The sequence below is a fragment of the Pseudopipra pipra genome, chromosome 3, assembly GCF_036250125.1.
Source record: "Pseudopipra pipra isolate bDixPip1 chromosome 3, bDixPip1.hap1, whole genome shotgun sequence".
Lineage (NCBI taxonomy): Eukaryota > Metazoa > Chordata > Aves > Passeriformes > Pipridae > Pseudopipra > Pseudopipra pipra.
Genome location: NC_087551.1, coordinates 79,718,954 through 79,735,132, shown reverse-complemented (window position 1 = coordinate 79,735,132; position 16,179 = coordinate 79,718,954). Strand labels below are relative to the sequence as shown.

Sequence of the window (16,179 nt, the reverse complement as noted above, 5' to 3'; positions counted from 1 at the left end):
GTGGTTAATGCCCCAAAGTTGTGAGTGTTTAAGAGGTTTTTGTACAATGCCCTTAACAGCATGCTTTAACTTGTGGTCAGCCTTGAAGTGCTCAAACAGTTGGACTAGTTGTAGTCTCTTCCAACTGAAACAATCTATTTCATTCTATTGTATTGTATTCCATTCTATTGTATTTCATTCTATTGTATTGCATTGCCTCCAAATCTTATATGAATCAGCGCAGAATTAGAAAGCTAAATCCAGAAATTTATATATTTCTTAGAAGCGAAAATCTAAGTTATCGTATGATTCTTTCTAAGCCTTTATATATCAGCTTCAGTATTGAGACTATATCTGAGACTATCTAAAGCCATTACTTGCTATTGCAGTAGAAATATGTAACAATAATTGATGCCTCATCACTGGTAAACAAGATGTCTGAGTTTCAGAAATAAGCCAGCAACTGGCTTGGCCTATGTCTAAAAATTCACAGACCATTTGATAAAACGTATACTATGGAAGAAAAGGCTTATCAATTATATAGGGTTATTTGGGAAAAACTGGCACTGCATAATGAAAAAATAATGGAGATACTTTATTTGGTGGCATCTATTGGAGATATTTCATTCAGTGTTAACTTCAGTGACTTTGGGTGAACTTTTACAGAGACAGAAAATAATACAGCCTATTATACAATGGGAATAGCACAAATAATTAACAGGCAATCAAGCATTTCAGATCACTACTAAGTCTGCCAAGGGAAGGGGAGGAAGATATATTAACAACTCATGCAATATTAGTCAGTTATAAAAATCTGTCCATTATTCTTTCATTTTAAAGGCTAAGCTTTATATTAGCATTCAGTATGAAAAGTTATATGCTAAATAACTCGGCAATTCTTTAAAATAACATTTATCCTAGAAGAACAGAGCTTAGCAGCTGCCCTTCATCCTTCCCTGTAAAAATCCCAAATCCACACAACTGGACTTAATTCCACATCCAAAATAAAAGCAAGAAGTACCAAACAGAAATCAGACTGAGCCAATGCCAAAACATCACAGAGCTCAGGAGGCAAAAACAGAACAGAAGATAATAAATTGTGCTACAAGCTTAGCACAGATGTTCAAAAACTGTCCTTAGGCCTTCCTAACTGATGGCCAGCAAGCCATCTTTTAGTTGGCTAGAGTAAGAAAATAATTCCTAAATGCTTCTAGGGAAAAGCAGTAGTTTAAGCCAGAAAGAAAGCTGGTTATTAAGAGATTACTAGCATAAAAATTAGACAATCTGAGATGTCTAGCAAAGGTATGATTTACAAGGCAGACAATAAAATTTATTTCACTGATGAGTGAGCATAGGTCAGAAAGCCAATTCTGCCATCAGAAGAGGCCATTTCTAAGATTTTCATTAAAAACACACAGGCTGGCAAACTGAAGTGTTCTAAAACAAATGTAAGAAGTTTGCTGTTTTGAAGTAACCTTTCAAAAAAAAGGACTGGAAGTTTCCAGTCTTTACACAAGCACTCAGAATCTGTGAATAAGGCATTCGGATTTTACCTTCAAACTAATTCACTCATTGTCTGGGGCATGATCCCAGAGTGAAGCTTCCTGCTGGCCTGTTTCACTCCTAATTAGCCCTTAGCTTTGGTCCCTGCTCTGCTAACCTGGTACAGGGATCAGAAATCTGATCAGATGGAACAGAGCTGACTTAGGCATATGGGAGTTATAGTGGTAGCATCTTAAATGGATAGAAAATGATGCAGGGAAAAGAAGTGTTAGGAAGAAGTAACAGATAAATCAAAAGGAATGTGGGAAACAGGCTGATGGATAAAGAGAATGCATGAAAAGGAATAGAGGAAAGGAAAAGAATACAAAGGGAAGAAGAGAAATAATAGTAAGAAAACATTTGGGAGTTGTTAAGAGTATGGTAGGAGGTGCATAAGAAGCACACATCACATTAAATTACCTACAAAGCATTCTTAAATCATAAACTAGGCAAAAGTCTCCATCACTTCCACTAAACATGCTCTTCTCATGATCTGTGAAAGCTTTCAGACTGAAAAGAGAGGAAGGGGGAAGAGGGAGGCCTCAGTCATTGCCTTGCTACTGTGACTTTGAAATTATGCACTTGTATACCCCAGGCAATAACCAATATAAGGAACTTGAGTAACTGGTTAATTAGGTAGGAATAATACTGCTCAGTTAGCATGACCTTGCAAAATAAACTAACCTGCATAGACAGAGAACAATCTCCTTACTTATCATTGCTTCTACCATCACCAGTCACAGTGCAAAACAATTTCTGCTTCAGTATAAGAACCTGGTTATTCATAATATGAGTTTAGATAGAAAGACTAACAGAAGAAAATAAACCCTCTTATATCCAATCGAAAGCCTAGATGCAGAAGTAAAACTTTTTCACAAATCCCTTTTTATTAAAGCATGCCAATCTCTCAAAGCTGAACTAATACAGAGACACTTGATGCCAAATCTCTTCAAACCAAAGAGAAGAGTGAGAAAACCCAAAGCTCTTAGAGGCTAAAAGCATAATTCCTATTCACAGATCATTTGAGGTATTTTTATTACAAATCAAAACTAAATCACACTTAAAATCAACAAAATATTTTTTCTCCATCCATGTTGATTTCCAGTACAAGTGCTGCCTTATAGCTAGTGGGGAATATATCCATATACTCAGGTCTAGATACCTTTGCATAAGAGCACAGACCAAGGGAAACGTCTCTGAATAAATGGGGTAGGTGAGAAGAGGAAACATAGAAAAGACTTTCAAACAGAGTAAACTAATCAGTAAGCTCAATATTTTTTATATTAAATAGCTATGTTCTGCATTTTGCTTCAACTATTAAAAATATGGAAAGTGTGGGTATTTAAAAAAAAAAATTGCCTATAAATGGTGACATTCCACTCATTTTCCTCTGCTGCCACTTAATCATTCTTTGTGATTTTGCTCCAATTCCTGTCTACTTTTGTGTTCATCTCCTCAAAACACACATGAGACTTCAGGAGCTCTCAAAAGGCATTCTTAAATTCCCTGATCTTCTAAAATGCAGTATCATTTCTGGGTTTTTCCCTATAAAATTCCTATCAATTATGTCAATAAAAATAGTTGTTAAGAATTGTTTGCTTCTGGATTTGCCATGGTCTCTTCTCTTGAGACAAACTGGTTTCTCAGTCAACAAAAAGGGGTTGTTGTTTTCTCTGTGAAAAGTTATACATCATGCATTTAACTACAACAAAAAAATTATTTCAGCTAGTATTCTCAAGGGGTCATTTAAGCACTGTTGCCCTTGTATTGTTGTCTATTAATTTATTCCCTCTGTACCACATAAAATAAAAAAGCAGTATCAGCTATCTCTATCAGCCTCATCCTTTTCATACTTATTTCCCAATTAACAGGTCTACAATAATATCTTTTGCTCTAAATATATTATTTATATTTTTTGAACTACAAAAGTCACCACACTGAGAAAACTGCACAATGCTTCATCCAGGAAAATCAGTTTAATAACAGATGAAACAAACTCACATTCCATAAACTGAGAAATACTAAATTTTGAACATTAAATTAGACTAAACAAATATATTAAAGATGAAAAACCTTCATAAGCATCTTTCAAAAAGAAAATTAGGTTTCAGTTGGGTTATAAATTTTTCAGTATGTTAAATTAGAAAACACAAGTTCTAGAAACACAAAACATATCACATATTGATTTCCTGTAACAACAGCAAAAAGACATGTTCTTCAGAAAATCCATCTCAACTAGAAAAGGCAATTTCAAATTTATCTGTAGTAACTCTGCATAGCTTTACCTCGAATATTCAGGAAAGTGGTTCTGAGAAACCTTTACAAATTGCTTTAGATTTTAACAATATCATCAGGACTTCTTATGAAAGTATGAACTTCCTTTACCCTAGTAGTTTTGCTTTAAATTTGAAATAGCTATATAATAATAAAAAAAAAAAAAGATATGTGGCCTCATTGTTCCATTGGTTTGTGAATAATCAGCTGACATAGAACTTGAAATAGAGAAGCTGATCTTATTTCCAGGTTGGAGTATCATCATTCCTTGGTAAGATCTACAATATAGGAAGTAGACCAGGAAAACTGTTTTAACTGGAAAACTAAATACATGTATTTTCCACAAATAACTGTAAGGATAGAAATATCTGCCAAATTTGAAATAATCAAAAACAATTCCTTATTTGATTCAGTCAACACTGGAGGGAAGGGATGTCATCCAGAAAAACCCTGACAGACCTGAGAGGTGGGCCAGTGCAAACATCCAAGTTCAACAAGGCCAAGTGCAAGATCCTGCACCGGGGTCAGGGAGAATCCCAAGCAAAATATAAGCTGGGTGGAGAAAGACCTGGGGGTGTTGTTGGATGAAAAGTTCAACATTAGCCAGCAATGTGAGCCTGCATTCCAGAAAGCCAAACATATCCTGGGCTGCATCACAAGAAGCATGGCCAGCAAATCAAGGGAAGTGATTCTGCCCCTCTACTCTGCTTTCAGAGACCCCACTCAGAGTGCTGGGTCTGGGTCTGGGGCCCAAACAAAGAAAGACGTGGACCTGTTGGAAGAAGTCCAGTGAGACGATCAGAGGGCTGGAACACCTCTCCTATGAAGACAGGCTTAGGGAGTTGGGGATATTCAGCCTGGAGAAGAGAAGGCTCCTGGGAGACCTTATAGCAGCCTCACAGTACTTAAAGGGTCCTACAAGGAAATGGAGAGGGACTTTTGACATGGCCATGTAGTGACAGGACAAGAGGGAATGGCTTCAAACTGAAAGACGGCAGTTTTAGATTAGATATCAGGAAGAAATTTTTTACTATAAGGGTGGTGAGGTTCTGGAACAGGATGCCCAGAGAAGCTGTGGATGCCTGGAAGTGTTCAAGGCCAGGCTGAATGGGGCTCTTAGCAACATGGTCTAGCAGAAGGTGTCCCTCTTCCCTCCTGGCAGGGGATTGGAACTAGATTATCTTTATGGTACCTTCCAACCCAAACCATTCAATGACTTACAAGCTAAGAAAAAAATTCAGGATGGATGATGTTACAGTCATGATCTCTGCAAATAAACAACACACACTGCAGTGTTATCCACTGTATCAGACTCAACAGGACCAGTAATAGGATGGATGAGGCCATGGTACTGATTTCCTTTAAAGCCACCTGTGCAGCTTTAGAACCATTTACCTTTTTTTTTTTTCTGGTTGTCTGCAGTTCTTCTGCTGACTTCTCCCTAGCTCACTCATATACCTTTATATTGGCAGACACGGCTCAAGAATTTATCATGCTTTAATTGCACTAAGACAACATAAGTCACAAATTTTAATGAAATTTTAATGTGTGAACATCCTTGAGAAAGCAAAATAATACGACAGTTCAAATCAATGGTTGAAAAATTCATGGAACTCATGCAGGCATAGAAAAATCTTCCTTATTTAGCAGCACATCATAGTACATACGCTAAAAAAACATGAGCTGATTTCTGAAAACTACCACCATGGATTAATAAGAAGTCACACGTACTACAAATGAGATAGCAACCAGTTGAATTTTAGTACTTTGAGGAACTGGAAAAGTCAGAAGCAACACTCCAAAGTTAATCCTGATTGAAAAAAAGATTAGTGAGTAGATGGGAGGATGACTGGAGAGGGAGAATGAGAATTTCATCTGTGAATGAAGGGAGAAAAATCTATTTTTACACTACTTACTCCTGTAGGCTGAAATATCAGTCCATCCACTTCATGGCTAACTTCTCTGGCAAAGTTTCCTTCCAGGAGCTGTAGAACAAAAGGGAAAGAAATCTTTTTTCCACAGAGAAATATTTCATTTGTGATGACTGGACATCAAAGCAGATTATACCCTTCTACTGCAATTGTTTGCTAGTAAACTCTACCCAAACCAGCACTTGGGAAATGCCAGCGTCAACAAAGTAGCAGTTCTTACAAGTTTTTACAAGGAATACTCAACACTAAAACGAGTTCAATTCAAGGAAAATGCCACTGTCCAAAAAGAAATACTTAGAAACCAAGATGGTTCTATACACTGAAAGATGAAGAAATATCAATTCTAATATAGGACACTGAAGTAATTTGTAGGCAAATTAAAAAATCCATTTGCCACTTTAACACACATGTAGCACTTACTTTAGATTGACATTATCTACTGAAAAATATTTCAGGGCATCATTCATGTTTCAGGACATTCATATTTGACAGACTTCCTAACTAGGGCATAACCCAGTAACACAGCTACACAACTATAAAACAACTCTCTGAATTAATTTGAATCTTGAATATTCTGTTCTACACTTTCAAAGACTGAATTCCAGACGGAGGTGAATACATCCATCAAGATGCATTTACTAGAGAAAAAATATCTAATTAAACAAACTACTGAAACCAGCTAGTCAACAGTTATGAGAATTAATTATATACTTCCATAATAAATTATGACCTGCCTAAGGAAAAGCAAATAACCAAGAAGAATTACAGCTGATAAGTAACAGCAAAAATCAGGTGAATTACAAAAATACCTCTTTATTATTTTCAATTTATAATTTACTGTAGAGACAAAGAATCTGTCCTGAAGTTGTAGCTGCTTTTAGTAATATTTGAAAAAACTTTGATGTACAAGTAACCATATGGTGATAAAACACAGCAAATACAGAACTCAGTAAATCACAGTCAATTTTAAAAGCATCATTTTGGCCTGGTCTGCTAATTTTGTACTGTTTCCTCTCTAGAGTCCAACTTAATGACCCACTGATCAAATTATGACTAAATTATTCAAACGAAGTCAGTAAAGAGCAAAAGTATGAAAGGAGTTGAGAATTAACATTTGTATCCTACTATGGGTTGTACAACTAAAAGTAATGCACTTATATGTTCTATGGATCAAAAGCCGATGCCCAAATGTTTCAAACAATAATAATCTAACATATTTCACTAAAACCCATAACTGCTTGCACAGAATGACTGATCATTTTGCTATTAAAAAATAGCTTTTTTCTTATGCAGTCATTAGCATATTTGTGTCTATAGCTCCAACAACAAATAAAGCTCTCACTATTCAACGTTTAGATACAACTTAATTGAAAAAAGCACACTACAAGAGTACTCTCAAGTGATAAAATACTTTAAGAATATTTGATTCTGAGTAAGAAATCACCCAATGAAACACTATTTTTCAGGAGAGAAAGCCTCTACTTGAAACTTGGAAGTTGTAGCTCACGTTTACCTGTTGTTATTTTGAAATTTACAGTGGAAGCACACAGTGTAATGAATCTGCCACCAGATGTCTTCATAAAATAACAATAAAATGATCCAAATTCTTTCATAAATTCATTGTTAGTCTTTGCTTCATCAGAGCAATGAATGCATTGGAAAAATTCTTAAACAAATGTCAAAAAGTTTTAAAAAATGTGAGTTTTTTAAATTTCTACACAAGCTAAGTTTCTGTGGATCACTTGCAAGGTGACTACACAGTTCCAAAACTGACTGGCCAGTGAAAAATCTGTAATAAGAATACGCTTCAAACTCACAAAAACATGCAAAAACTATTTCATCAAATTCAAGTACCAAAACACCTCTCTGAATAATAATATTAATTAATAACTATTTAAAAAACAAAACACAAACTTCAAATTAGCTGAGACTATACTTTTTATAAACTTCTAGCTAGCTTATTAAAAGGTCCTAACCAAAGTGGCAAAGAGAAACGAATCACCTCTGTTTCTGCTTATTTGAAGTTATTAAGGGAGCTATAACTTGAGGACACAGTTACTTTGGTGTCAGAGCTTACACAACTGAATTATGCATTCCTTCCCAAAATAAAACTTAAGAGTATAGAAACAATTTTTTATTTTGGAGCATATGGAAAAGCATAACATTATTATTGTGCACTGTTTGGCCTGTAACTCTCTCCACTCTGGCCCACATGTAGTTTTAGAAAACTACATTAAAGCACTATTACAGCTTGATAAAGGGAGAGGAAAATATAAATTCAAAATTTACCATTTCAGAAATACATTCTGATATTCCTTTTCATTCACTACTTCACCTGAATTATAAAAGGCAAGGGAATCCATCTCATCAAGCTGCCACCCAGTTTCAGACTAGAATATGTACTCAATTTGGAGGTCCACACTGTTGTCACTCAGACAGCTCTTCCAAAGTGTCAATTAGATATCAAAGACAAAAGGGTTTTAAAACCAGAGCAAGCCTCAACAGATAACTACATTTCTTTGTACTCCCAGTTATTCTACTTTCATTCTCAGTTATGCTACTTTCATTTCATTAGGACAATTACATGTATAACACACTAGAAAGGAATTTTAACTAGAAAAGATTTGCAATTTGGGGGAGGGAAGGAAGGGATGGAAATTTTCTCTGACCTTCTTCTCATACAAATTTTCTTGAGAATTAAACTACTGGGAGGTTATATGTGAACAGTAGAATACATATGGTATAAAGTTTGGAATTACAGGAAAATGAGTAGAAGAGGAATATTTGACATACAAGCAAGTATTCTGGACACTAAAAAATAGGGGGTTTTTTTGGTTTATGAACTTACTATGCAAATATCATGGCTCATCTTTTAAAAAATGTTGTTCAATATTCTACATGTTAAAATTTCTAATTAACTTGAACAGAACACTCTTTTTTAATCGGTGCCATGATAAATGGCACACCTGCTTGACTGGGATGACTGCCAGGGATCAGATAAAGTGCAATGCATCTCAATGACATTTTATAAAAGATGAGTAAGTGATGCATGTGAACCAGTTCTTCTGGCATCCAATTCCTCATAGCCTCGTGGCATCTATTTCCACTTGTGTCCCCCTTTGTTCACTTATTGCAGTTTCCTGCTTCTCCGTGAACACTGCAATAAGCCATGTACTCGTACTACAGTTTATTATTTAAAACTTCTTACTTTTTAACAGAACTAAAAATTACTGCTACATCTAATAACTTTCCTCGAAGCAAAAGAATGGTATAATTGCATGGACTGAGTAGAGCTGTATGACAAGTAACAGTATTTATCCTTGCTCTTAAACCACTGAGATGAGGGGCAGCAGTATGTCACCAAAGCAGTACTAATTTCCTTCCCCTTACAAAAAAAACCCCAACTCATGGAAGTGCAACACACTGTGAGAGTTATGTAAATTCCAAAGCATAATAATGACTCCGCAAAGTCATACTGACTTTCTACAAAATAATTTGGCTACAGGCCTTGCATGCAACAATTATCAATCTCCTGTGTCACAATGGCAAATATTGCTATCCATTTTGTCCATATTCTGATTTCAAAACTGACATTGCTTGTTAGCTTCATAAAATACTTGAGGGTACAAAAGAAATCCCTTTGAATGTTATAATACAAGACAAACATATGTCCATTTTCCATGCTTTTTCAATTTCAGAACTGCTATATGCTTCATTCACTATCAAGTCAAGCTAGAGCAACTCTGCCTGCACCAGTCCCCATGCAGTTTTCCAGAGCCACCTTCAAATTACTGATCACCTCAACCTGTTCACTCTACGGAGAAAGCTGTGAAAGAGAACATAGTTCATTCGAAAGTACTAGTTACAAATAAACTACAAATCAAACTGTCAGCCAGGATGTAAAACACCTTCAGACATGAGTCTACTGTCATTCCTAACTTCCCAGAGCCAAAATCTTCACCAACTTAGGTTTTAGCCTGGCTTAAAGGACAGACCTCACCATGAGCTACAAGGTAATTCTCACATCCTGGCAACTGTTGAGTTTTATAAACATGAGGTCATAGATCTCTGTAGACACTACAGATTCATTAAACTTACTACACAGTCTTCAGAAAAAGATTCACGAGTTCACCTTTTTTAAAAGAAAACAATTATTGTCTCTTTCCTTGCACTTCTCTAAAAGAGATGGACTACTCTGATTTTAAAATAGGATATCACTTCTCTTTTATTTCTACATGAATTTTTTTCATCTTGTTTGACAGTTTCTGTATTTTTTATTTTTACATGACAATCTCCTCAATAGCCCTGATTCATCTCAGTATACACTTGTATCGGGGAGAGGGGGGTTACTTTATCAGGGAAGGTCCAAGATATACAGACACGAAAAACAGACACCGTTGCTAGATCAACAAAAAAACCCAATATTTATTACAAAAGGTGGCCAAGAAAATGAACAAACCCAAGAGGGAGGAACGAGGAGAGGAATAAGCCCCCAGCGGGACCTCCCCAGTTACCCAGCTGTTGCCCATAAAGTTATCTTACCGACCTAGCATACCTATAATTACCCATAGCAGAAGCGGCATCCTCGGAGAGTCAATAAGTTAACAAGCTGGCAAGCACCCCCGCCAGAAGGCAACGTTGTCCTTGAAGTAAAGCTAGCTCCTTCGAGAGAGCACTATCTCCTTTTTAAACAATTAATTGAGAGACCACAACCTCCCAGGTGTGGCCAGCACCGCCCCATCAGGGGTTCTCAATCCCTCCCCTTGGTTATGTAAGTGCACCCCTTCTGCGCGCGCGTGGCTTTCCCTGAGACTGCGTACTGTACTCAGGGGGGTCTTTTCCAAATGAGTCTGGGGGCGTCCTTCATCATCCTCCTCGTCAAACTCTCCTTCAAGCGACCTTGGAGGACAACTAGCCAATCACAGAGTACCAATTAAAACAGTTTATACAAGAAGCTCTCTTCAAGGACAACTTTCCCGTTTATCAGTGCTTGTTTTCCCATAACTTGGCAGGGAAAGAGCAAAGCTTTCACAGGTGGCAGGGCCAAACACAGACCAAAAGTATCAGCATAAATTCACCCTGATACAACACTCTTCCATGAGCTCTTAATTATCCAAGTTCAATATAAAAATTATTTACTTTAAAACTGGTTGCTGATGTATTTAAGACATCCCAGAAAAAGTTTTACATCCAAAGTGAGTGGTACGAAGGCTTTCAAATATACAGTGGTTTAACAACAGTCAGTAAAAAACACCTGAATTTAACACGTCTGCTACTAAGAGAAGTATTTTAATCGTGTTTCTGCTAATTCACAAGATAGAATTTATCTCTATAGTTACACAAAGAAGTGTTTGAAGAAAGGATCTACGAATCACAAATCCAGCTGAAGATCTGTATATCTATTGGGTAACTCCCCTGGATTTGAGTTTTTAAAAAACAAAGAAACAAACAACTAAACACAGAAAAACTAAACCACTTTTGAACAAAAGTATTTTCCTTAAAAATCAGAATTGAAATCTGGATCTCCCCTGTTATGGTAGAAGAAAAATATTTTGAAAATAATCTACAACATAAATCTTCATAAATCCTGATTTTGAATTACATTAGAAATCCTACAGAAAGATTTCTATGTTAAGGTCAGTTAAAACAATGTAAAAATAGTCTGCCTCAGATTCATCCCAACTATCATGTTTCCACTCCAAAAAATCAAAATGTATCAGGCAATGATGGAGCCATCATCCAAACTACTAACATTCTAAACTCCAGCTTTCAAACATTACATTTTGAAAAGGAGGCCTCCTGGAAAAGAATTAAGCATGCTGTCGGTGGGATATAAGCTTCTGTTCAGGCTGCTTTGCAATGCTTGAAAATATTATCAAAAGGAGCTTAATGTCAGGTGAGGGAGGCTGGTCCTCTAAGCCATGGCTGTGGTCTCTGCTCCTTCCTTCTCACCAGAATCTATCCGGTTTCCCCTGTCCTGTAGCATCATGTCTTTTTTGGTTTGTTTTGTTTCTGAAAGCAGAGTAGGTATCAAGAACTGAACAGCTGCTTTCAGTCTCAAAACAAAAAATACCATATGAGTGACTGTAAGCAGGGGAAAAGGTTTCATATATTACTTAAAAATAAAACTCAGAATCTCAAACTTTCCAAAATAAAAGTTGGGTAATTCACATTTTAAGAGAATAGAGCCCAAAACAAAGTGTTAAGAGAAGTTTTGATTTTGGTTCATTGACTGACATTACTACAAATATACGGTAAAATTTTCAAAACAGTCTTTAGTGAGTGTGGGGGATTCATGGTTTTTGGAACTAAAGGCAGTACATACCTTCTGAAAAATGGGGGGGGAGGGGGGAACCCAACAAACATACTTCAAACTGAATCCACACAGACTTTTATCTTTTTCATACTCAGGATACCGATCACCTCACCCAGCACTACATTACCAGTAGAACAGCTGACCTAAACAAATCTAATGTAAAGTAACAGTTTGGAGGCAGATGGGGAAGGATCAAAGACATACCTCTGGCAGTTCCACTAGCTTCTCTCCCTGCTCCAAACCAGACATAGCCTGGATCACCAGTTCAGACTAACTTTCAGACAGCTATGAGGATGAAACCCTCTCCTCTCCTGCATATTTAAGTTCCTCTTCAGGTGATACATTCAAGTGACAACTAATTTTTTTGGAAAATTGTGCAATATCAAATTACTCCATGCTGTGATGGGAGAACCACAATCTTCATTAAGCTGTCCAATGAAGTACTGCATGTAATTAAAAAATTAATGCTTATTTCTCAGTAACTCTTTTCATCCTTCAACTATTTTCCTTGTTCCTTTATTTAGACACTGACCACAATATCTCTTAGACGTTTTTTTAGTAAAAGGACTAAGCTTCACATTTCAAACATTTCACAAGCAGGTGTGATGCTTCAAATATTTCATTAATGTCTCATCAAAAGTAACAGATATCATTTTTTAATCAATTGAAATCATCCCATCTAGAATAGACAGAATATTCTCGAAGAGCCACAGCAGCAAGAAAAACATGCACTCTCTGTTTTCCTCCACGGGATTCTCCTTTCAAGGAGATCTCTGGATACAAGAGCACTTTTTAAAGTATTTCACCAGCCAATGGCTCATTACAGCTGGCTGCTCAACTCAAAAGAGGCTCCTTCTAAGTAACTATGAAGGTCCTGAAATCATAGCCCATGGTCTCAGGAGTGTGACAACACTAAGTCATACAAGTAAAGATTTCTGCTTCAACATTAACATTTAATTCCCTCACAAAACCATGAGTAATCTTTCTCATTTATACAATTTCATGTTTTCCTCCAAATCACATATCAAAATGGTGAAGAGTAGATTTTTAATAATTTAACATGACTCAGTTTCCTTTGCATTAGTCTCATTTCCTAATCACAATATGATATGCTACGTTAGGTCAAAAAATGAGGTAAAAACATTGTATCTTTACAGCAGGGTAAAGTCCAATTCTATAATGCATCCTCCATTATTCATTGTATTTGGCTATATTTATCTTAAAAGATTTTGCATTTTTGCTCACTGGGAAACCAGCAACAAGAGGCAAGAAAGGAAATGCATCATGATAACAGAGGGCAGTCAGAAAACCACAGCTTATACTAAATGTCGTTAAGCTATTATGCTAAAAAAATAATCATGAAGTTATAAAATATTTCCTGACCCACGCTAAGGGTCTAAAATATGCATAAGGAAAAGCAGGATCAAAAACTGTAGAAAATAAATTAAAAACTGAGCTCCCTAATAAGTAATCACTAAAAGAAGTGTCCTATGCTAATTAGGAATTAACACATGCTGAAGAATAACTGCTATGTTTTCAGTAAACCAGTAAAGTTATCTACTTTGCCCTAACTGCATAAGGAACACAAAGTATAAAATTCTCACTTGCTTATTACTTAAAAAGAAATTTCATTCTCTTAGGTTGGAAAATTGGATGAAAATCCTTTAGAAAAATTTATGCTCAAAGCTCAAATCCTAGCTTTCAAACAGCCATCCACTCAAGATGCTAATTCAAGATAAAAACAGAGAAAAGCTGCAAACTGTATTAATAAGTACATTTTGAAAGCCCTTGATGTCAACCAATAACAAAGTACTAAATAAGAAGAGAAAAAAGTAAACCTGAAAGGTTCACCTGTTTAACGAAATCCCAACTATTTTAAACTGTGTAATCGTGGCAACACCTGAATCACACTGTGATGAAAAATATACCAAATGACTGTGTAAGGACATGGGAACTTTTTTCAGATGATAAAATCTAAAAATACCTACTTTTTATAAAATACTATTTTATGGAAAGCCTTTCGGTTTGTTAATTTACTAGAAGTTCTGAAATCAATCATACTGAAAGACTAAAAATAACCTCTTTGCCAAGTTAACTATACAGAACATATTGGTTCAAAAATACATTAAAAACATCTAATTATTGCAATGGATTTGTTCCCTATAAGAATGAAAGCAGATAATGGCAGCAATGTGAGACTGATGTTCACTAATATGATCAAGAGACTAATTATTATCCATGAATCATTTGTAGCATTCAAAACTTGATTAATGTCAGGTCAAGTTTAACATGAGATAGGTTTTATTAGTAATGCTTGGCTATCCCACAGCTCCTCAGTGTACGTGAGTGCCATCTGTTAGGTGTAGGAATAGCCAACAGCCACAACAAAAACACAGTGGCTACAACTGGTCACTGAAATATAATTTAAGAATTCCATAAGGGAACTACACTAATAATTTTAAACACATTAAAGCAGAATCCAGCACAAAAGACCTGCTAAGGATGAGAAATTTGTAGCACAAAAAAGCAAACATTCAAGGTGCGTTTCTCTTATTTTAAAGCTTGACCAAAGGCATGTTAAGTAATACTGAATTTAGCTTCACAGACTGACCAGTTTCTAGTAACAAAATTTTTCTTGCAAGAGGAACGTGCATAGCTTCCTCTCTACACTCCTTCATCAATCTTTAGCAAGCATTCCTGTACTGAGTACACTGCTTTTCTCTTTTGAGCATCAGTCATGGTATTGAAATACATATGGTCCTAACGGCTCGTGCAGCAAAACACTGTTGGAAGACACTGAACCTGAAATTCATACTCCACAAAAAAATATTTACTGACAGTTTTTTAATTTGTTCTAACTACAGATAATGGCAAGAAGAAATTCTTTCACAGTAGGCTCACTTGTTAGTATTTCCCAGCACTTTGTGGGTGGTCAGCTTTGCCAAGGGTCACCTCTCCCAGGTACAGCCCTTTGCAGCAGGCCAAGAATTCACCTGGGCACTTCCACTGAACTTCCATGAGCTCTGCACTAGCAACAGTGTGAGCAGCAAGGCTGAAATAACACGAAGTGGCAACAGACAGGTGCATGCACAGAGAGGAAGGAAGGTGACCTAATTCTACCTGGGTTTGATCCGGCAACTATGTACTCTCCTCTGGTCTACAACTAGCTAGAAACTCAGCAGGAGCATTGAAACAAACATTTATTTACCTCATAGCTACAAAAGCCCTCTCAGATGTATTATAAACATGTTCTCCTTTGATGGCCCTCCTGCATTCTAAGTGGATGAAGCTGAAAGGCTGTAGATTCAGCCACCACTAGCATTTGTGGTCCGCACTTCATCTCCAAGTGTTCTGTTTCCTGGCTAAGAGCATGACCTGCAGGGCTCCCAGACTCCTTGATGTCTTGATGTAAAAGTCAAATATTTTAAAGACTTGATGCTAGGAGGCCACAGACCAAAAATAACATCATAATTCAAAGAACCAGAACTACTGTAAAGTGTCTTCCTCAACCACTGGCCCATTTAATTTCACAGTTGACGACTGACAAGGAACCAAACTACTAGTGATTGGTTATTAGCATTCTAACTAATGACACAACTCTTCATTATCTTTTAGAAGAGCAATTCTGCAGAAAAATCTTTACTGGAGTTTATATATTTTTTCCAGAACCAGATGGCAACAGAAATTCCAGTTTATACGCATGTGATAAGGAATGAGCAACACCTTCAAGCACAAAAGCCAAAGAGATTCATCCCTTCTGTCTGCAACTTGCTTTGTGTCATGATTGATGCACCTCTGAAAAAAAACAAGTTACTCCACATGCCAGACTTTCAGAGCTTTCCTAGTCTCTACTAGAACTGCTGCAGTTTCACAAGGGAGTGTTATAGTCTGCTTTCTTCATAGAGAACTTAAGAGAAGTCATATATATCATCTTCTGAAAGCTGCTGCTTAAATCTTTTCTACTACCTCTCTAAAAGATTCAAAGAAAAGCCACTTCCAGATATATGTCTAGATGAAAGTCACTGGAGTCTGTGTTAGGATGCAACCTCCAATGTTAAGGTCTAAGAACCACACCAGCTTGCCTTTATTACCCATCCACAGGGGAAAAATGTCACTGCGAACAACAGTAAAATATAT

General features: G+C 36.4%; 1 protein-coding gene across 5 annotated transcripts in view; it reads right to left on the bottom strand.

The window, feature by feature from the left end:
- The window catches only part of RNGTT (RNA guanylyltransferase and 5'-phosphatase), a 191,927-nt gene that overhangs the window by 96,832 nt on the left and 78,916 nt on the right, over nucleotides 1-16,179 (bottom strand). For all 5 annotated transcript variants that reach the window (XM_064649997.1, XM_064649998.1, XM_064649996.1 and 2 more), the window contains one exon: nucleotides 5,712-5,780. In XM_064649997.1, the coding sequence (XP_064506067.1) occupies nucleotides 5,712-5,780 (69 nt within the window). The remainder of the gene's footprint in view (nucleotides 1-5,711; nucleotides 5,781-16,179) is intronic.